This window comes from Nannobrachium achirus, assembly GCF_963921795.1.
Source record: "Nannobrachium achirus genome assembly, chromosome: 11".
Lineage (NCBI taxonomy): Eukaryota > Metazoa > Chordata > Actinopteri > Myctophiformes > Myctophidae > Nannobrachium > Nannobrachium achirus.
Genome location: NC_137820.1, coordinates 4,408,571 through 4,431,353, shown reverse-complemented (window position 1 = coordinate 4,431,353; position 22,783 = coordinate 4,408,571). Strand labels below are relative to the sequence as shown.

At 49.0% G+C, this 22,783-nt stretch overlaps 1 protein-coding gene and 1 pseudogene across 2 annotated transcripts in view; one reads left to right on the top strand and one right to left on the bottom strand.

The window, feature by feature from the left end:
- Positions 1-22,783, top strand: part of LOC308293661 (tetraspanin-18B-like) — an 85,724-nt pseudogene that overhangs the window by 6,204 nt on the left and 56,737 nt on the right. The gene's annotated exons all lie outside the window — the stretch shown is intronic.
- Positions 529-17,922, bottom strand: LOC308294062 (uncharacterized protein). Its single transcript, XM_080736775.1, has 10 exons — positions 14,973-17,922; positions 14,264-14,524; positions 13,690-13,817; positions 11,982-12,164; positions 10,850-11,111; positions 9,111-9,364; positions 7,280-7,521; positions 5,437-5,584; positions 4,603-4,911; positions 529-4,026 (listed from the first exon to the last, which is right to left on the bottom strand). The coding sequence occupies exons 1-10, from the start codon at positions 17,241-17,243 to the stop codon at positions 570-572; spliced, it is 7,515 nt and encodes a 2,504-aa protein (XP_080592901.1). The 5' UTR covers positions 17,244-17,922; the 3' UTR covers positions 529-569.

Here is a 22,783-nt window from a genome sequence, read left to right as displayed (position 1 = left end):
AATCCTGGTGGGTTTAGGAAACACGCGGTTGGAGGCTGGCTAGGAGGCGACCACCCTCTTTGCAGTCCGCCAGCCTGGTCACAGGATCCGATCACCAGCGCAGCGCCACCTAGTGGCCAACCACTCAGCACTCGGTCACCACTCGCACCAGCTGCTAGTCGGTCAATCACGCGTAAACCCATGAGGGAAGAGAGACATGCACAGGCAACATCGTACAGGATACGACACACATCCAGCCAGGGCCATAACGTAAATACTAAGTCACTGGATTCTGAGGGGAAACTAAGTATTCACTGACTTAGTATCCACTTGACTAAGTATTCACTTTGAGTGAATGCTAATCAGGCCCCTCCCCCCCACCCGAAAATCTCCCGTAGACACAAACACAAAAACCAAGGATTTTTCACCATGACGTCGTCCTCAATGCGGAAGGCAGACGTTCTGTTTCGCGCACCGCAGTTCAGAACAGAAAACGTCATTGACGAACAGCACCGTTTGTTAGTTTTTACATACAGCTATGTGGCAGCAACGGGTCTAGGAAAAGAGACGTTTTTAGATCGTCCAAAGTCTTAAGTCTTCGTCATGAAAGTAGAGGCGTTGGAAGCCCTGTTGTCCTCGCCGTCCTCGCACTCGTCGGCGAAAGCGCTGGCGGGGAGCATGACGTGGAAGGTGGGAGGCGAATCGGGAGAGGGCGGATCCAGATCCTCCATGGGCGGATTCGAGGTGTGCGACGAGTACGGAGCGGTGGACGGCGAGGGCTGCACCGAGGTGGAGGGGGGCGGGGACGCGGGAAAGGTACGATGCGAGCCGGGAGGGGGCCGTGGCGCCCGATATTCCGAGGGGGAATTCGAGGCGTGAGCGTAGAACGGAGTGGTCCACGGCGTCGAAGACCGCGCCGAGGTCGAGGAGGATGCCGAGTGAGCCGGTGCGGCCGCGGGGGAGCACGGGTTCCATTGTAACTTGGACGAGTTCGCGTACGTCGGGAAGGTGGCGTGCGAACGAGGGGAGGGCGGCGCCCGATATTCCGAGGGGGGATTATTCGAGGCGTTAAAGTAGTACGGATCGGCCGATGGCGGTGTCGAAGGCCGCTCCGAGGCCCAAGAGGATGTCGAGTGAGACGTTTTTGACTTTTTCTGCGCTCCGCCTCGAGCGTCATACTCCTCCTGTATGCCTAACTTCCACTTGTAAAAGACGGTTTGCGACCGAGGGGAGGGCGGCGCCCGAGTTCTCTGGGGCGGGTTGGAGGCGTGGGGGTAGTACGTGGTGCTGTAGTCCAGTGGCTCTTGCATCGCGGCCTCTTGGTGAGGCGGAACGTGCTGGCCGGTCGACGGCCCGGCCGGCTGCAGACGTTCGGCGGTGTCCATCATCCTCCATTTCCGCGAGCGCCGCGCGGTCCCGCCCCGACGGGATTCAGACGGTGGATTTGGGCTGCGAGGCGAGTACGGCGATTCCGACGTCAGATCCGGCTCGTCGTGAAACTCGTACGGAGATTCCGACTGTGAATCCGGGGCGTGATATGAGTATGGCGATTCCGACGTTGGGTTTGGGGCGTGGGACGAGTATGGATATTCCGACGGGGGATTTGGGCCGTGAGACGAGTACGGAGCAGTCAGCGGCGTCGAAGACGGCACCGAGTTCCAGGAGGATGACAAGTGGGCCGGCGCCGCGGAAGCGTAGGGGTTCCATTGTGACATTGACGAATTCATGTACGGCGGAAAGTTTGGATGTGAGCGGGGAAGGGGCGGTGGCGCCATAGATTCGGAGGGCGGATTCGGGCCGTGAGATGATGAGTACGGATTGGTTGGTGGCGTCGAATGCAGTCCTGCGGTCCAGGGATACGCGGGATAGGTGGGATGCGGACGGGGGGAGGGGTGCGGCGGCGGCGCCATGGATTCCGAGTGCAGATTTGGGGCGTGAGAGTAGTACGGGTCGGTCGAGGACGACGGTGTCGGATGCTGCCGCTCTGGGTTACGAGCGTCCACCGAATGCCTAAACTGGAAACCGTAATCGTGACCTGAGTGCTGCGCCGAGGATGAGGGCGCAGGGAAATCGGGACTTGGGCCAGGAGAGGGCGGCCGCCGTATATCGTCGTTTGAGTAGTACGCAGCGGACGGGGGAAAGATAGAAATTGGACGGTAACCTGAAGAACATAAAGTCACGCTACGGTTCGAACCGTCGTCAGCCGGTAAAGAAGTATCTGTTGCCTTCGTTGGAGTGCGTTTCGAAGCTGATGAAGAAGGATCTTTTGCTTTCGTCGGAGTGACTTTCAAAGCTGGTGAAGAAGTATCTTTCGAAGCTGTCGAAGAAGGATCTTTCGGCTTCCTCGGTGCACGTTTCCGAGGCGGTGCATTCGGATCTTTCGGCTTCCTTGGCGCACGTATCCGAGGTGGTGCATTCGGATCTTTCGGCTTCCTCGGTGCACGTTTCCGAGGCGGTGCATTCGGATCTTTCGGCTTCCTTGGCGCACGTACCCGTGGCGGTGCGTTAGGATCTTTTGGCTTCCTTGGTCCGCGCTTCTTCGGTGTGCCTTTCTCACCGTTGTCAGCCGACGAAGAAGCATCTTTTGCCTTCTTTGGCGCGCTACCCGTCGATTGTGAGCTGGGCTCAGCCGCTGGATCTGGCTCTCCGAGCATCCAGCCGGGCAGTATGCGACGTTTCGTACAATATGGAACTAGGCCCTGACACGGGTTCCGAGGGGCGATTCCGACGCAGGACGGCGACAAGAAATCTTGGCCAATTTGCGTAGCCGCACTGTAATCGTGAACATCCTGTATGTAGGTCATGGCAGCCGGGGACGGGGAGCGGTCAGGTTGCGGTTCGGGAGTGGGCACTCGGTTCGGGTTGAGGGCCACCGGCAGACAGTAATCGTGTACAAAGTAATTGTGTACCTCCTCCGAGGCCTCCTCCAAGGCCTCCTCCAAGGCCTCCTCCTCGACGACCTCGGACGAGGACGTCGTAGCGGCGGGACGTGAACCGGGAGTACCGGGCGGCGCCGGAGATTCAGCGGGTGCATCGGGGGCGTGGGATGGCGTCGAAGGCAGCGCCGAGGTCGAGGGTGTGGGAACGGGAGGAGATGGCGGAGGAGACGGTTCCGGAGTTTCCGAGGCGTAAGACGCATGATCGGCGCGCTGGGCATGATCTGGGATTCGAAGATTAAAATGTGCGAAATTCGCGATTTCACGAGGACGAGGATGAGATGCCGGGGCGTAACGAGCGTTGGGATTTTTGGTCCATGGCGCCGTGCGTCGCACCGAGGCTGAGGAGGACGTGGAAACGGTAGAACGTGCACCAGGCGAGGGCGGCGGCGCCACATATTCCACAACGGGTGGATCTGGGGAGCACGGCGACTCAGGGGATCGGGGGGCACGGCGACTCAGGGGAGCTGTGGCTTGCGACGGCTCGGAAGGCCGGTGTTTAGGCGGCCTACCGCGCGGCCTACCTGTCTTTGTAGGCGCTGGAGGCGGCCTAACGGGCTTTGGAGGCGGCCTAATGTGCTTTCGCGGCCTACCACGCGGCCTACCGAGCTTTGGAGGCGGGTACATCCCGTCTTCAAAGGTCGTCGCGGAGGGCGAGGACACAGGGGAGGAGGAGGAAATAGGCGTTAGATTGGCGAGCATCCAGGAGGGCAGATCCCGAGACTTGGAGGGCGGCGGATATTCCGGCGGCGGACTGAAGTTGATCGTCGACACGTACTCCGACGGACCGGCGACTGTCGGAGAGGGCGACGACGGCGACGGCGAGATCGGGGGGCACGGCGACTCGGGGGAGCTGTCTTCGTGCGACCCGTCGTGCGACCCCTCGTGCGACCCGCTGGGAGAGGGCGGCGCCGACGAGTAAGGGGTGAGCGTGGAGGGCGAGGACGGCACCCCCGAGGTGGAGGAGGCGGAGGAGGACTTGAGGCGCGGCGAGCAGTTGCTCAGCTTCAGCTTCTTGTCGTCGTCGAACGCCGCCTGCAGCTTGCGGACCACGGTGAGCGCCGGGTCCCACTTCCTCACCACCTTCTTGTTGTCCGGGATGGGCCAGTACCTGTGGTGGAGACGTACACCACTGTTAGACCCTCCACAAAGAATGCAGGCAAAAATACTTTGATCATGTGGACTAAAATCATTGATTTTGCGGGCAAAAATCATTGATTTTGCAGGCAAAAATCATTGATTTTGCAGGCAAAAATCATTGATTTTGCAGGCAAAAATCATTGATTTCGCGGGCAAAAATCTTTGATTTTGATTGGTTTAAATATGCTGGGTTTTATATGATTTTATGTGGTGAAATTGCGGAAGGTTGCGAAGTATGTGAAATGCAAAATATGCTTAAAGTTGCGAATTACGCGAAACATGCGAAAACATGACGAGGTGAATATTTTATGGGGATAGTTCCGAAAAATATGTGGCCGGAAATATGCAATTATGCGGCCTTTTTGAAAATATGTGAGCCCGCATAACCTGCGACATTGGGCTGATTATGCTGGAAATGACGTGATCGCATACTCGCTGCGGCGTCTTACTAGTAAATATATTGTATTCATTATCGTGCTGTCCTTGTGGAAATTCTATTCTATACAGAAGTAAGGTTTCATAAAGTCCACTACAGTGCAGTACGTACCAGGAGCGGCGGTAGTGCTTGCCCATGCACTCCATGTGCAGCGCCACGTCACACTGCCGGCAGCCGTAGCAGGTCTGGCCCTTGATGCGCTGGTCCACGGGGAGGCACTGGCACTCGCGGCAGATCCGCCGCTTGACGAAGATCTTGGAGAAGTCGTGGCGCGGCGGCTCGGCGCCCACCAGCGGCCCCGTGGGGCCCGCGGGGTAGGGGGGCGGGGGCACGAAGGTGGGCGGAGCCCGCTTGGTGCACGGAGTGATCAGGGTCTCGGCCAGGTCCTCCAGCCAGTTCTTGTAGCCGTGGTACTTCGACCTGAAGGGTGCCATGTATGGAAAAATACAATATCTTGATATTTTCCCAAGCTGTATCACAATCAGGGGCGTCACAAGGGGTAGGAAAGTGGGACTGAGTTACCAGGGCCCAAGGTGGAGGGGCCCTAGTAACTTTAGCTATTGAAAAATAGCAGATATACAAGCTCACAGCGAGCTTTTTGAAAAGTCGTGAAAATGTGCGCAAATCTTTGAATATATGTATTTTTTAAGTGAACATTTGTAACTAAAATTTTGCTTCTGGGGGGTCCCTGGAACTAAATATTTTGAGATGGGGGGGGGGTCCTTCACATGAAAAAGTTTGAGCATCACTAACATGGAAACATTTTCACGATTTTTTAAAAATAGCAGATCTACAAGCTCACAGCGCGGCACTCGGTGCCGCGCTGTGAGCTTGTAGATCTGCTATTTTTCAATACCGGTAGTTAAGATGGGGATATTTTGATTGACACAATGATATCGTAAATGGCAATTTCTTTAAAGACATTCTCCTCTGGCCCAGTCCTACCTGAAGGCCTGTCCTCCATGGCTCCTCATGGCCACGTAGGCGTTGTAGCAGGAGGTTCCCAGCAGGAAGAAGAACACTCTCCTCCACCACTTCTTAGAACGGTGCTGGAAGCCGTAGTAACCCACCATCTGGTCCAAGAGGTCTACACCTGGAGGGACACACACACACACACACACACCACACACACACACCACACACACACACACACACACACACACACACATTAGTGGCCACACCAAAGTACCTATAGTGGCGTTTCCATAAAGTCTCTATTGAATGCTTCAACTATTGAAAAATAGCAGATATACAAGCTCACAAGCTTGTAGATCTGCTATTTTTGAAAAAAGTCGTGAAAATGTGTGCAAATATTTGAATATATGTTATATAGTTGAAGAATTCAATAATCCTAGGCCTAAAAGGGTTAATGCGCATTTAAGGCTTATTTGCAAAATATTTTTATGGAAACACTTCAAAATGCGAATAAACTTTAATTATCCGCAAACAAATGTATCCGCTTTGAGGAGGTGGATTTTGAGGCTTTATCGAATAAAATAAAAATGCGCGGTCAGACAATAACACTTTCCCCTGCCACTTAACTTCCATTGTATAGCGTTTATAGCCCACAAAACAAACCGGAGTGACACAGACCGTGTGTAAATTCCTCCCGTTTTCACCTCCCGGGGTAAAGCCATCCGTGGCTGACCCTTCCTCATCACACGGTGTTGCGTGACAAAAGTACCGATCTACAAGCTCACAGCAGCTCGTATCCGCGTCTCCGCGCCACGCTGTGAGCTTTCAGATCGGCCATCTTCCAGAGGACGCTGAATCTTGCAGGATGAGTGCACTGTGCAGCGATCGAGTCACAGCAGTCAGACGTGCAGTGCTCACGTCTCGGTTCGGTCTGAAAAAAATCAGCCCGATCGACTCATGCGACCGTCGCTAATTCGAAATGACACCCGCAAATGGAAACAGGCTAAATTTGCTTTATCGCAATGCGAATTTCTGATAATTCGCTTCCTATTTTCGAATAAGCTTATGGAAACATGACTTATGAGAGTGGAATCCTTATGGAAACATGACTTATGAGAGTGGAATCCTTATGGAAACATGACTTATGAGAGTGGAATCCTTATGGAAACATGACTTATGAGAGTGGAATCCTCATTCCGCCCAATGCATTTCCATGGGAAGGGTTTCATGCCAGTAGAGCATGGGCGGAGATATAGTGTACTTCTGGTAGCTATAGGCACCCAGTTGTATAGACAGTTCTCTCTCATCTGAGTCATCTCACTCATCCACATTCCTTCACACCTTACTCCCATAGAAATGCAAATGCAGGCACCCCATTGAATAGAGAAACATCAACGCCCATGCAGGCGCGCACCAAGAGACTTTATCAGCTGGCGACCATACTTTGGTGTGGGTGCAGGCTAAAGTAACAAAGTGCATTTACTCCATTACATCTCGGATCCTAATATTGTACTTTCTTAATCCACTACAGTTATTTGGAAACTTTAGTTGCTAGTAGTTACTTTGCAGGTACAACATAACATACATGAACCACTTTAGCCCTATTTTATACCTAGGCTGTTTGAAAATTGCCGATCTACAAGCTCACAATGTGTCGCATCACGACCGCGTTGAGAGCTTGTAGATCTGCTATTTTCAAACATTTTAGTACTTTTACTTTTGGTATTTAAGTATATTGTGATGCCAATACTTTCATACTTTTACTCGAGTACATTTTGAATTCCGGACTTCCGTATTTCTATACTGCAATACTCTTTTATCTTTTTACTTTGAGTGCCCGGATGGCCAAAAGGAGAAGGAACGTTATACAGACCTTTCATGTGTTTCTGGTAGTCTGCCAGCGCGGCGGGCACCACCACCTCGTGCTGCCGGTACTCGCAGAACCCTTCGGGCTTCTTGAACCTGGTGTTCTTGCGCTTGGCGGCGCGCTGCTTGTACCCCTCGGGCCGGCGGTTGACCGTGCCCCCGGCGCAGGGGTCATGGTGGTTGGACAGGACCATCACCATCTTGGTGTCCTGCCACAGGCAGAACGTCAGGTCGTCCTTCTGGGCGATTCTGTTGGTTTTAAGAGAGAAGATCAAATAAATCAAACTCAGTTTGAAGTGAGCGGCAGTGGCGTCAGCTCAGCAAAAGCTAAAGTATGGCAACATGATGTCTTGGTGTCTTGCACGCACGCAAATACACCAGTCATGTTGGCATGCCTTAAAGCAGCAGGCATGATGAATTCATTTTAAGAAGTACATATTATTGTTTTTCCCCCTGTACTGTAGCCAATATATGACAGCTGCCATACCTTGCCACACCCTATTGACGCCTCTGGTGAGTGGTGCATTTGAGCAGTGCATTTCATTAAGCTATACTGTGTGCGTGTGTGTGTGTGTGTGTGTGTGTGTGTGTGTGTGTGTGTGCGTGCCGGCTGCTCCTTGACTGTGTGTGAGAGGGGCAGTGTTGCAGCTCATGCTACATACAAACATAGTTGGTTAGTTACATACACACACAGTCAAGCATTGGAGACGGTGCACCACCGCTAAAATAAAAATAATGTTTCAAATATATTTTATAAAAAAATAAGCTTCATATGTGTGTGTCAATTAAAAAATGACCACAAAAAGCGTAAAATAATGATAAAATAATCATTTTGGCCATTGTCGGGCTGACACTTTGTTTACATCCTAGTCAAACACTTTTAAAGGATAGACTAGAATGTAAACAAAGTGTCGGTCTGACAATGGCCAAAATGATTATTTTATCATTATTTTACGCTTTTTGTGGTCATTTTTTAAAACATATATAAAGCTTATTATTTTTATAAAATATTTTCGAAACATTATTTTTATTTTAGCATCCGTTTTTCAAGAAAAAGTTGACTATAGCTCCTTTAAAGTGTGAGACTAAAGCCCCTATCATAGTCGGCACCGCGGTGATAAGCTATCCACCGCGGTGTAGTCTTTTTAAGTCTTTTTAAACTACAACATTGCGTCCTTACTTGTGGTGAAGAGCTATCCACCGCGAACCCAGACACATCTCTCTGTTTTTACTATCAGACAGATCGCCCCAGTCAGTCACAGTGATAGGACTTCACCGTGACTGACTATGATGGCCTCCACTTATTTTCTCACTTTAGGTGGATAGCTTTACACCTAAAATGTTCTGTGAATAGCTCTTCACCCTGGACTCGGTGCCGCGCTGTGAGCTTGTATATCTGCTATTTTTCACTGGTTGTACCTGTACTCGTGGAGGTCTTTAAAGTGTGAGACTAACAACACACCAGCCTGTACCTGTACTCGTGGAGGTCTTTAACGTGTGAGACTAACAACACACCAGCCTGTACCTGTACTCGTGGAGGTCTTTAAAGTGTGAGACTAACAACACACCAGCCTGTACCTGTACTCGTGGAGGTCTTTAACGTGTGAGACTAACAACACACCAGCCTGTACCTGTACTCGTGGAGGTCTTTAAAGTGTGAGACTAACAACACACCAGCCTGTACCTGTACTCGTGGTGGTCTTTAAAGTGTGAGACTAACAACACACCAGCCTGTACCTGTACTCGTGGAGGTCTTTAAAGTGTGAGACTAACAACACACCAGCCTGTACCTGTACTCGTGGAGGTCTTTAACGTGTGAGACCAACACCAGCCTGTACCTGTACTCGTGGCGGTCCAGCTGCTGGCCGTGCGTCAGCACCTCGACGGGCGGCAGCCCCTTGCGGTTCTGGCGCACCGTGCCGCAGGCGTTGAGCCCCCTCTTCTTCATCTCCTCCAGCAGGTCCACCGAGGTGTAGTAGTTGTCCATGTACACGGCCACGTGGCTGCCCAGGTAGGGCCGGGCCAGGTCCATCACCACACGGTGGGCCAGGCCCTTGGCCGCGTCCGGGGACTCCTCGTGACCCGTGTACACCTGTTGATGTGGGGGAGGAGGGGGAACATTTTATACTCTAGTTCAGTGTTTCTCAACCTGTTTTCTGCATGGGCACACTTTTCATGTCCCAAGAATCCATGGTCACACCAACATAATATGGGGGTGTAAATATTGTCACTGTCGGGAAGAAACCTTGTATCTCCAATTTTCAAATTTGTACGTTTCTTCGCAAAGTAAAGCCCTGCTTCATCATACAAGGCTGTCGCACAACAGTAGTGAAAACTACTGCCTCGCGAGGCGAGGCGTTGTGTGCTTGTAGCTCGGCTGTTTTCACTAGTTTAACTCATTTTTAAAATTATGAATACAATACTGGCTTTCAAGCAGTTTCAAGGGGCACACTTGAGCCTTTTCAGGGGCACACCAAAGGTCCCCAGGCACAGTGGTTGAGAAACACTGCTTTAGATATTGAAAAAATAGCAGATCTACAAGCTCACAGCATGGCACAGCGCAGCACCGCTGTGAGCTTGTAGATCTGCTATTTCTTTTTTAACCCGTGGCCTCGTCTGGGGACTCCTCGCGCCCCGTGTACACCTTTATATGGGGGGGAACGCATTATTATGCATAATTACTAACAATCATTTTATGCTTTAGCTATTGAAGAATAGCAGATCTACAAGCTCTCAACGTGGCACTTGGTGCAGCACTGCGAGCTTGTAGATCTGCTATTTTTTTTTTTTTTAATGTTGAATATTCTTGACCCATTCTATAAATGTCTTCAACATCCTTCTTCAAAATCAGTGGTTCTCAAACCTTTTCCACGTCAAGGACCCCCAAAATGATTTGTATTTGACCACGGACCCCCATCTCAAAATATGTTGTTCCAGGGACCCCCAGTAGCAAAGATTTGAGTTACAAAAGTCTTTACAAAACATTGGCAAACATTTTCATGATGTTTCAGAAAATAGCAGATCTACAAGCTCGGTCTACAGGGGTGGAGGGGGGACAGTTTGATATAACTCATTAAAACCCATCAAGAATTGAAATTATTTTATGCTTTAGCTATTGAAAAATAACAGATCTACAACTTGGTGCCACGCTGCGAGCTTTTTTTTTTTTTTTTAAGTGAACATTTGTAACTCGAATATTTGCTCCTTGACATGAAAAAAAGAAAAAGACGCGGAAACATGTTTCTTTTTTTTTAAAACCTTAGAAGGATTTAGAAGACGTCTATTATGGAATCAGGTCAATATATTCAAAGACTTGCACAAATGTTCAATGATTCTTCAATAAATAGCAGATCTACAAGCTTGCAGTGTGGCACTCGGTCTGATTTATAAGACATTTATGGAATCAGAAGTGAAGTGGTGAAAATAGCAGATCTACAAGCACACCATGCCTCGCGGTGCGAGGCGTTGTGTGCTTGTAGATCTGCTATTTTCACTATTTTAAATCATCTTTCAAAATGATAAATACAAAACGACCGGTTTTGGACACCCGACAACAACGGAGTAAACGTCCACCTACCTGGAAGTTGGTGCAGTACCCCGTGGTGCTCTCGGCCAACACCCACAGCTTGACGCCCCACTTGATGGGCTTGTTGGGGATGTACTGCCTGAAGGAGAGGCGGCCCTTGAACTTCACCATGCTCTCGTCTATGCTCACGTTGCCGTCCACCTCGTACAGAGCCTGGAAGCGCTCAACCAGGTAGTCCATGAACCAGCGCATTCTCCACATCCTGTCGTTCTTGTTGATGTCCTTCCTGTTCTTGTCCTCCAGTTTTAGAAACCTGGACATTCACATGGATATAAGAAGCGTTAGATATTCCTGGATACCTCAAAATCCACATACACTGAACTAACCATTATCAAGTCAATACTGGAGATGTGGCGTAACGGCACTCCACAGAGAGATTCAAGTTAGTTTGGACAAAGCAATTCTCTTGAATGCCGCCTTCAGGTATGGCATGGCATTTGCATTTCTTTCACCATAGTGAAAACTGCATCCATGGTCTGGAGAGGACAAGCACCCTTAGATGTCTACAGATCCATCTCGAAGAATTAGAATATTGTGTAAAATTACATTTTATTTCATAATATTCTAGATACATTGGACATTCAGTGAATTATTAAAAAATTAAATCCTTGATAATATTACACAAGACCACTCAAAAGAAGGATTTTAATTAGGCCTAACATTATTCAACCGTTTAACTATTGAATGAGCTATCATATTGGGGGTCCTTCACATGAAAAGGTTTGAGAACCACTGACATAGTAGTCTCTCAAGAACAGACTAACTGAGCTCCAGTTAAGTGAAAAGGACCTTTTCTTTGACGATGGCTGGACAGATTGCTGACATAGAACAATAGGTTTTTCAAAAAAACTAGCAGATGTACAAGCTCGCAGCGCTGCACTCGGTGCCGCGCTGTGAGCTTGTAGATCTGTTATTTTTCAATAGTTAAAGCATTCAATAATCCTAGGCCTGAGAACAGAGAAATGTCAACCTTCTGAAGTCAGAGTTGCTTGAAGTCCAGTGGTAAGTTTCCTCAGTCAGTTATGATTTGGGTTGCTATGGCATCTGCAATTCTTTTCCACACAATATTATAATTTTTAGAGCTGGATCTGTATGTGTGCATGTGCCTGATCGTGGTCCTTACCTCCAGATGCCGATGAAGCGGTCTCGGGACATGTGCTTGGGCCAGCTGGTCTTGAACAGGTCCTTCTTCATCCGCCAGTAGTCCCTGCGGACCGGTAGCACCACCAGACCCATGCCGATGCACAGGCCGATGAACGTCCGCATCTCGGTGCGCGTCACCGTGGGGAACTTGTAGGACTTGGGCCTGTTGGTGGCAGGGATGGAGCTTGTAAATTTGTGTTGGTAATGAGAACCTTATCGATCCTGCTTATCGAGCCGGGCTTTTATTGAGCTCACTATTGAGCGTTTTCTAATATTTTGTGGAAAGACATGAGATTACACATTTTGAACAGAACTGGACAACTGGTATTAATTTTTTTTTTTGTATGGCAACTAAAGTATTTGTGCCTTGTATTTAGCAATTTTAAGAAGGAAAATGAAAAAGAGTGGTCTAATTACCTTTCCATTCCATATAACTACTCTTGGTCTATCGATAAATGTGTGTAATCTCTGTGTTCATGTCAAGGTGCAGGTTTGTCCATGTGAGTTGGAATATCCAGAATTTACTTCCACAATAATAGATTTTTTTACACATTTTACATAGATTTAATTTCTTTGCTAAATAGTTACGATATCAATTTTAAATCATTGAAACGAATCGTATCGTATCACCATGAATGAACCAATATCGTCCAAGTATCGTGTCGTTAACCATGTATCGTGATGCGAATCAGGGACGTGCTGGCCATTGGGAAAAGCGGGACAACTCCCGAACGGCCGGTTCATTCATTTTATTTTTAATTAGGAAAAAAATCAAAATAAAATGTCTGCCTTCGTTCCATTTTGGGGGCTGGGCGGCCAACAAAGTAAATCGTCACTGTCGGGCAGAAATCTGGTACCTCCAAGTTTCACATTTTTGCAAAGCAAAGCCCTGCTTCATCACACAAGGCTGTCGCACAAAAGTAGTGAAAACAGCAGATCTACAAGCACACAACGCCTCGCAGTGCGAGGCGTTGTGTGCTTGTAGATCGGCCGTTTTCACTAGTTTAAATCATTTTTTAAAATGATAAATACAAAACAAACGGTTTTGGACATACAAGGTTTCCACCCGACAACAACGAAATATAACTCATGTAATTGGCCCACTGGCTTGTCACTTGTCATGATCTGAAATGGCAAATCCTTGAGTAGCAGCAGCGCTATAGAGAGAGATCTCTCTCGCGCAATGAGGGCCTCTCCAACTCTTTTTCCCGGGCTGAATCAGGGGCCCAGCACGTCCCTGATGCGTATCGTATCGCTGTTAAAATGTATTGTTACTCCCCTACCACCTATACATTGTTTTACCTTTAGAGCTGGGAGTGACCTCTGTGTCACATTAGTATTTGCTATACATTATAGCAGCATCATTTATTTTACATTTCTTTAATACAAATTTGAAGGTTTTCAGAAACCTTAGGTTAGGTTTTTTTTTTTGGTCTAAATGGGTTTTAATGTGCAACTTGAATGGCTTTAAGTATGAATAGTACAGTAATAATGTCTTGATTGCCTCTTGTCTGCCTCTTGATTGTTAAAACATGACTCGTCGCTATGCTCGATAACGAGCTCGATAAGCCCGAAGCTTATTGATACCGAGTACTCAATACATTAGTTTTGGCGTTTGTAGCGTGCCCTTGTTTGGAGCTTCCATGCCTACCTGTGGGGTTAGGGTTAGGGTGGCGCTCCATGCCTACCTGTTGGGCGTCTCCTGGCAGTACTGCTCATAGTGCTGGTTGGTCTTGTCGATCATGTGCTGCCACATCGTGTCCGTCCAGATCTTCTCGAACATCTGCAGCGGCGTCACGTCGGGCGGCACCTCGATCTGTGGTGGAACGTTTTGTTTAGGGACGGGACAATGAGCGATGTTATCGTTTATCACGATAAAAAACACTCACGATAATCGTATCGTGGAGATTTAATTTAGTCTTCCGTCATGCACTGGGATCAATTCACCTTTTATTTGCCGAGCTGCATATCCGGTACCACTTAAACATTCTATAATTGGTAAAAGGTACTTATGATATACATACTTGATACAGTCATTTTTTCACTAAGGTGCAAATAACACCGAAAAGCCAGGGAGACACTCTTTTTTCACGGCTACACTATGCCTTGATGGTCGGCCCTCGTTAAGATTTTAGTTTCGTGACCATTTGTAAACAAACTGACCTCCTTCCTAGAATCGCCAGATTGCACAATATGCACACGCACGTGGCTTCCTCCTGGGCTCTTCAGAATAAAGCGTTTAAGTGACCGGTAACTGATTACCTTCAGGCCCGGCTTGCGGTTGAACTTCATGGCTCTGTTGTAGTGGTAGTTCTCCGTCTTCCAGCCCGTGTCGAAGCCCCCGGCGTAGACCTCCTCGGCGCCCACGTACATCTCCCGCGTCCACAGGTCCTTGTCCAGCGCGTCCACCGACTCGAACTCTGGCTCGTCGTCGCCGTCACCGTCCCCGAAGCAGCTGTCGTCGCTGAGGTCCGACACGTCGCCTAGCGGCGCCGCCACTCCCCCCGCGTCGCTGTTGGCCACCTGGTGAGGAAAGTTTGTGTCCCATTGGACACACAAAACTATGGTTTAGTGATTAGTCATAACTTTTCACAGTTTCGCGAGAGCCGTTCTTAGCCCAAGGAAAGTTTTTCGTGCAAAACAAATTCTTGCAATGGATTCAGAATCATGAAAAAACCCTAGTTTGACCCCTCACATGCTACTTATTGATTGATTGACGTTTCATGACGGTACAGTTCACTGGTACAAGGTCAACTAAAAGGAGTTCCTAGGAAAGCACTTGGCTTATTTACACAGGAAACCATTGAAGCAGATGTATTTTTTTTCCCTGTATAGTAAAGTTAATGGGACAGAAACTTTTTTTTAGCACGTTATTACACACCTTTTGTGACGTATAGAAACACATTGGTGAAGAAATGTCTTGGAAAAGATTTATAGTTCGCGGATTTTCATAGGTTTATATTTTACTAACCGTGATCTCCTGCTGACACACGGTCATGATGTCTGTCATCTCCCCGTTGGGCAGCACCGTCTGGAAGACCGACATGAGGTCGGAGATGTCCCCGTCACCGCCACCGGGGGGCGCCGGCGTCGAAGGACCAACGCCGTGCACGGCGCTAGAGGGCTTCGTAGGGCGGGCGGACATCGTGACAGAAATGTCTCTGCCGTGTGGCGTCGCTGGCGGACTAACAGACCCGTCAGAAATATTTCCGCCGTTTTCCAGCGGTGGCGGCGGACTGACAGACAACAGGTCTGAAAGGAATCCTCCGCTAGGTGGCGCCGGCGAACACACCGACATGAGGTCGGCGAGGTACCCGTCGCTAGGCGGCGCCGTCAGACACGCAGACATGAGGTCACAGATCTTTCTGTCGATGGGCGGCGGCAGGGGCGCCGTCGTCTTGGCGGCGGATAGTCGTCCGTCGCCGGAAATGTATCTGATGTTGTCGCCGGGAGGCGCTGATGTCGGATAAGGTTGCTCCACCGGACTTTGGCCCAGACAGAGGATGTCAAACAGGTCTCTCTTGCGAGGCGGCGCCGCCGCCGTCTGACTGGGAGACGCGGTGGGAATGTGTCTGCCGCTGTGTGGCGGCGCTCTCTGGTCAAGAGACGTGTTAGAGATGTCCCTGCCACCAGGTGGCGCTGTCTTGGTGCCAGAAATGTTTCTGCCAACGGGTGCCACTGACTGGCCGAGAGAAATGTCAGAACTGTCCCTGCCACCAGGTGGTGCTGTCTTGGTGTCAGAACTGTCTCTGCCACCGGTTGGTGCTGTCTTGGTTTCAGAACTGTCCCTGCCACCAGGTGGTGCTGTCTTGGTGTCAGAACTGTCTCTGCCACCAGGTGGTGCTGTCTTGGTTTCAGAACTGTCCCTGCCACCGGTTGGTGCTGTCTTGGTTTCAGAACTGTCCCTGCCACCGGTTGGTGCTGTCTTGGTTTCAGAACTGTCTCTGCCACCAGGTGGCGCTGTCTTGGTGTCAGAACTGTCCCTGCCACCAGGTGGCGCTGTCTTGGTTTCAGAACTGTCCCTGCCACCAGGTGGCGCTGTCTTGGTTTCAGAACTGTCTCTGCCACCAGGTGGCGCTGTCTTGGTTTCAGAACTGTCTCTGCCACCAGGTGGTGCTGTCTTGACGTCAGAAAGGCCTCTGTGTGGCGCCGAGGTCTTGGAGGATGAGGAGGATAAGGAAACAGTCTTTTTCTTTGAGCCGGAAGAAGAGGTAGACGGTCGATTTTCCAGCATCCAGGAGGGCAGTACCCGAGTTTTCGAACGCGGCGGCGCCGGAGATTCCGGCGGTGGATTCGGGGAGCGAGACGACGGGGACGGCGTCGAAGGCAGCGCCGAGGTAGAGGAGGACGACGGAGTCACGTGAGCTGGCGTCGCAGGAGAGCAGGCTGTCGTTCGTAACTCTGACGAACCGCCGTCTGTCGGAACGGCAGGATGTAAACCTGGACTGGGCGGCGCCAGAGATCCAGAGGGCACATTTGAGGCATAAGACGAGAGGAGGGTAGCGGCTGATGGCGTCGCAGGCGGCACCGAGGTCGAGGCTAGCGTCGGAAAGGTAGGGTGCGCACCGGGAGAGAGCGGCGGACGCGGCAGAGACTCCGAGGTCGGAATCGAGGCGTGAGAGATCGAGTCCTGAGTGGTCGACGCCGGTGTCGAAGGCAGCAGTGTCTGAACGTCGGACATGTTTTCGGAAAAGTATCCCTGGCTGGGTGACGCCGCCCGACAGACGGACACGTCGGAAACTTCCCCTTTGCTAGGCGGCACCGTTTTGTCGTCGGAAATATCTCCGCCTCTAGGTGGCACCGTTTTGACGTCGGGAATGTCCCCACCTCTAGGTGGCACTGTCGCGCCGACCGTACAGTCAGAGATGGCTTCGTCGATACTAGCCGTCGCCGCAGAACAGACGTACGCGTCCGAAGCGTCCCCGCTGCACGGCAGCGACGTCTGACTGAGCGACAAGTCAGACGCGTATCCGCTGCTGGGCAACGACGCCTGGCTGAGAGACAGGTCGTCGGCGACGTCTCGGTCGCCACCAGGTGGCGACGACGCCTTGGCGTCGGAAATGTCTCTGTCTCCGCCGGGTGGCGCGGCGTCAGAAACAACGCCTCCGTCTCCGGCGCTAGGGGGCGCTGTCGGACGGACGGGCACGACGTCGGAAATGTCTTCTTCACCGCCACTGGGTGGCGCCGGTACTCCCGCTGCCGTCGCGTCCACTGTGTCCTCCACGTCCATTGCATCCTCCATGATGTATTAGGGCCCAAGGCAGGAAGAAAAAAATAATCCTTGTGTAGCTAGAAAATATTTTGAATGGCAAAGAATCCCATCATGCACCGCGGTGACGGCTCATGGTCCCATCTCATTGGCTCTAGCCAGAGAAAGGGAAACGGAAACTACACTACCACCGCTGCTGCTGCTGCTGCTGAGCTCAGTTTGAATGAAAACAGACCAAAGGTTACACACTGCTCTGCTTGCATGTGCACTGGAGGTCTAGGAGCCTGGAATGCACATGTCTCTCTGTCTCTCTCTCCTGTCTTTCTCTCCTGTCTGTCTGTCTTTCTCTCTCTCCTCTCTGTCTGTCTGTCTATCTGTCTTTCTCTCCTCTCTGTCTGTCTCTCAGTCTGTGTGTCTGTCGTTCTCTCCTGTCTGTCTCTCTGTCTGTCTATCTTCCCCTCTCTCTCTCTCCCTCTCTTTGTGTGTCAACAACACGTTTTTTCTCTTCCCCTCCCCCCTCTCTACTCTCCCTCTACTCTCTCTCCCTGCCTCTCTGTGCAGCAAGGCTCGCTGGCTGCAGAGAATTGCAGCAGGAAAACACTCTACAATTCCTCCCTCGGTCTTTCTCTCTCTCCCTCTCACTCTATTTCTCTCCCCTCTTCTCCTGTCCTCTCTATCTGCGTCCGTGTGTCCCCGTGTCTCCCTGTGTGTGGTTGTGTCCGTCCTGCGTGTTGTTCTGGTCTTATATCTCGCTTTCTCCTGTTCTCTCTTTCTGCGTTCCCGTCCTCCTGCCTCCTATTGTGCTGCCTCCATTTTCTGGAGCCGTGTGGCCGTGCCCCTCCCCCTTCCCCCCCGACCGCATGCCTCGCGCTGCCATTGGCCGGTCCCCCCCTCCCCCCCCCCCTCTTACACCCCAGAGCTGGTTGCCATGGGAACTGCAGGAAACCTGAACATTCTGTCCTGTTGTCATGTATGTGCGTGTGTGAGCGCGTGCACGCGCTCATGTATGTGCATTGTGCGTAACATGCCTGTGTGTTTGTGTGTGTGTGTGTGTGTGTGTGTGTGTGTGTGTGTGTCTGTGTGTGTGTTTGTGTGTGTGTGTGCGTGCGCACACGCACATGCTTGTGTGTGTGCACGTGCTTTTTGTGTGCACATGCTTTTTGTGTGCACACATAGTTTTTTTTTGTGTATGCACATGCGTGCATGTGCATAAACACATGTATCTATTAGTGTGTGTGCACGCGCATATGTATGTACATTGTGCACACATGCCTGTGCATGTATGCATGTGTGTTTGTGTGTGTGCACATGTTTTTGCGTGCACATGCTTTTTGTGTGCAGATGTGCGTGCATGTGCATACATGTGTATCTAATGTGTGTGTGCACGCTCCTACAGTATGTAGGCCTATATGCCTATATGCCTATATGTGTGTGCACATGCTTTTTTGTGTGCACACATACTTTGTGTCTTTCATGTGCATACATGTGTATCTGGTGTGTGTGTGTGTGTGGGCACACGCACATGTATGGTGCAATATGTGCATACATGCCTCTGTGTGTGTGTATGTGTGTGCGTGCGTGCACTTGTGTGTGCATACATGCCTCTGTGTGTGTGTGCGCGCGCGCGCGTGCGTGCGTGCGTGCGTGCGTGCGTGCGTGCGTGCGTGCGTGCGTGCGTGCGTGCGTGCGTGCGTGCGTGTTGTTAGGTGCATCTCTGCTCTCAGTCTGTCTTGCATTGAGTTTCTTGGTCAGAATCACAGATCTACACTATGTTAGAATCACAGATCTACACTATGTTAGAATCACAGATCTACACTATGTTAGAATCACAGATCTACACTATGTTAGAATCACAGATCTACACTATGTTAGAATCACAGATCTACACTATGTTAGAATCACAGATCTACACTATGTTAGAATCACAGATCTACACTATGTTAGAATCACAGATCTACACTATGTCAGAATCACAGATCTACACTATGTTAGAATCACAGATCTACACTATGTTAGAATCACAGATCTACACTATGTTAGAATCACAGATCTACACTATGTTAGAATCACAGATCTACACTATGTTAGAATCACAGATCTACACTATGTTAGAATCACAGATCTACACTATGTTAGAATCACAGATCTACACTATGTTAGAATCACAGATCTACACTATGTTAGAATCACAGATCTACACTGTGTTAGAATCACAGATCTACACTATGTTAGAATCACAGATCTACACTATGTTAGAATCACAGATCTACACTATGTTAGAATCACAGATCTACACTACTAGCCCTTACCCGTTCAAAGATATGAGCTCCAAAATGATGTGCAGTTTGTGGGTTATGGGATGTGCACTGTGCACACAGTATATGAGGGATGGAAAGTAACTTTAACTGGTGCTTGCATGATGTAGGAGCAGCAATGTAAGAAATCCGTTTCGTTTAATGGCTACAGAGATACTGTTCCCCCCCCCCCCCCCCCCCAGCCCGCCCGCCCACCCGCCTGCACACACACCCGCCTGCCTGCACACACACACACACACACACACACACACACACACACACACACACACACACACACACACACACACACAGAGCTGGTTAAACATTTTGCCTCAAGCTAGATGCAGAATAGATGTGCCTCATGCTAGATGCAGAATAGATAGTAGATACACCATAAAAATCACACCCGTGTGAACTGAGCGGTGGTGGTGGTGGTGGGGGGGGGGGGGGGGGGGGGGGTGCGCCTGTGTGTGTGTGTGTGTGTGTGTGTGTATTGCAGTTGATGCTCAGGGCAGGCTAGACTCAACAGCACCTCTCTGGTCACCCAGGGTACTCAGGCTACACCAGAGGCTACATACAGACAGACACACACACACACACACACACATACATACATACATACACACACGGCCACGCTATGGAGACGGTGTGACCACCGCTCAAAAATGCTAATATACAGCATACGATTTGTGAAAGTGACAAACGGGCTTCACAGTTATGTCAGGTGTGTTCATATGCTTATGGTGATGCGATTTCAGATCAATTGCTCCAGCCACTGAGGAGAAACGCTGTTTCAGACAGACAGACAGAGAGCTCCGAAATGATGTGCAGTGTGTGGGTTATGGGGTGTGCACTGTGCACACAGTATATGAGGGATGGAAAGTAACTTTAACTGGTGCTTGCATGATAATATGTAGGAGCATCAATGTAAGAAATACCCGTTTCGTTTAATGGCTATAGAGATACTGTGTACCGATCTGCATGATTTTTGGACAACATCTGTAACAGGGCCAGACAACCGCCCACCCGCCTGCACACACACACACACACACACACACACACACACACACACACACACACACACACACACACACACACACACACACACACACACACACACACACACACACACACACACACACAGAGCTGGTTAAACATGTTGCCTCATGCTAGATGCAGAATAGACATGCCTCATGCTAGATGCAGAATAGATATAGATACACCATAGAAATGCTAATATACAGCATATGATTTGTGAAAGTGACAAACGGGCTTCACAGTTATGTCAGGTGTGTTCATATGCTAATGGTGATGCGATTTCAGATCAATTGCTCCAGCCACTGAGGAGAAACGCTGTTTCAGACAGACAGACAGACACTCACTCAGACAGACAGACAGACATTCGCAAAATTATATGTTTGATGTTAGAATCACAGATCTACACTATGTTAGAATCACAGATCTACACTATTGATGGACTGGAAACCCTCACATTGGTGGCAGTGGCTCAGTGGTAGAGAAACCGGCGTTAGATCATGGAGGGTTCCCGAAGGGTTCCCAGTTGGATCCCGGTCTCCCCCAGAGTTAGTGTGGAAGAGTCCTTGACTCTGAACCCCTAGTTGCTCCCGGTGAGCAGGTTGGTGCCTTGCATGGTTTCCTCTGCCATCGGTGTATGAATGTGTGTGTGAATGGTGAATGTAATGAATGTGTGTGTGTGTGAATGGGTGAATGTAATGAATGTGTGTGTGAATGGGTGAATGTAATGAATGTGTGTGTGAATGGGTGAATGTAATGCACAATCTATGTAAAGCGCCTTGGATAAAGGCGCTATGCAAATGCACCATTTACCATTTACAATTTGGATGCTTGTAGATCAGATCGTGTACTGGTTGTGAGCTTGTAGATCGACCCCATTTGGAAGCCTGGATGGGTACAGAAAGACATGTAAAGTAACAGACAGACAGAAAGACAGACAAGGCAGTTCAGAACAATAGCAAGTTGAAAGTGTTCATCCGTATTCTTCTCAGTTCAAAGCATCAACATGTAACAATTAGAAAGGTGTTTTAATGAATAATTAGAAAGATGTTTTAATGAATAATTAGTCTAGAAAGATGTTTTAATGAATAATTAATCAACAGGTTTGCGTCAGAAGCTTAATGTTAAGCATTAAGGACAGAGTTGTGAGCCAGGCTTTCCTGTAATAAAGCATAATAATTCATTAATTGAGGCCAGTTGGATGCTAATAAAGCATAATAATTAATGAATGAATTGAGTCCTGTTGGATGCTACCAGCTCACGGTGGAAGGAGAACAGGTTGCTGACATTCTCTAGTATTAACGCTTCCATCTGAGCGCTAAAATATTCACTTAATAACCCAGCGCTTCATGCATATTCAACACCCTCTCAATCACTGTACGTGTCTATGAATTTAAACCCAAGAATGAATTTAAAGTCAAGTCAAGTCAAGTCACCTTTATTTGTATAGCACATTTAAAAACAACAGCAGTTGAACCAAAGTGCTTTCCATAACAAATTTAGCATAAAAGGACAACAATGCATAAAAACAACAAACAAACAGAGAACAATAAAAAGAAAACAACAGCAGGATAAAAAGGTCTAAGAAACACTTACTAAAACTAATCAATGGCGAATTTAAAAGAACACGTAGAAGTAAAATAGTTGAACAGAAAAATTAGAATAGTCCATAGTCCAATAGCTCATAATGTGCTAAAAGCAATGGAAAAAAGATGGGTTTTTAAGGCGGATTTAAAAGTGCCAATAGTGGAGCAGGACTTTATATGTAGGGGGAGGTTGTTCCAAAGTGTGGGACCAATTGCATTGGAACTGTGTTATCTCCTTTTCACAGAAGAAGAGTGCCACACAAAAAATATGGGAAATAGTCAAAAGTAGACGATCATAAATGTGACCTGACGGTCGCTTATCTCCCAATTAGGGAGTCTTACTGGTTTGAAAAATCGAACATTTTGAAAATTTAGATTTTTTTTTGCAAATCTTTGAATATATATATATTTTAAAAGAACATTTGTAACTAAAATATTTGCTTCTGGGGGGTCCCTGGAACAACACATTTTGAGATGGGGGGTCGGTGGCCAAATACATATAATTCTAGGGGTCCTTGACGTGAAAACGTTTGAGAACCACAGAAACCAATAAAACGTTTTTCAAAAACCTTAGAAGGATTTAGAAGACATTTACAGAATCGGGTCAAAATATTCAAAAACTATTCACGATTTTTCCAAGAATAGCAGATCTACAAGC

What these genes read in the sequence shown, in the direction of transcription:
- LOC308294062 (XM_080736775.1), bottom strand. Translation starts at nt 17,243, where the DNA reads ATGGAGGATGCAATGGACGTGGAGGACACAGTGGACGCGACGGCAGCG. An exon ending in CGCTTCATCGGCATCTGGAG is followed by an intron (nt 11,112 to 11,981) that starts GTAAGGACCACG and finishes GTGAATGTCCAG; the next exon opens with GTTTCTAAAACTGGAGGACA. An exon ending in AAGCACTACCGCCGCTCCTG is followed by an intron (nt 4,027 to 4,602) that starts GTACGTACTGCA and finishes TCTCCACCACAG; the next exon opens with GTACTGGCCCATCCCGGACA.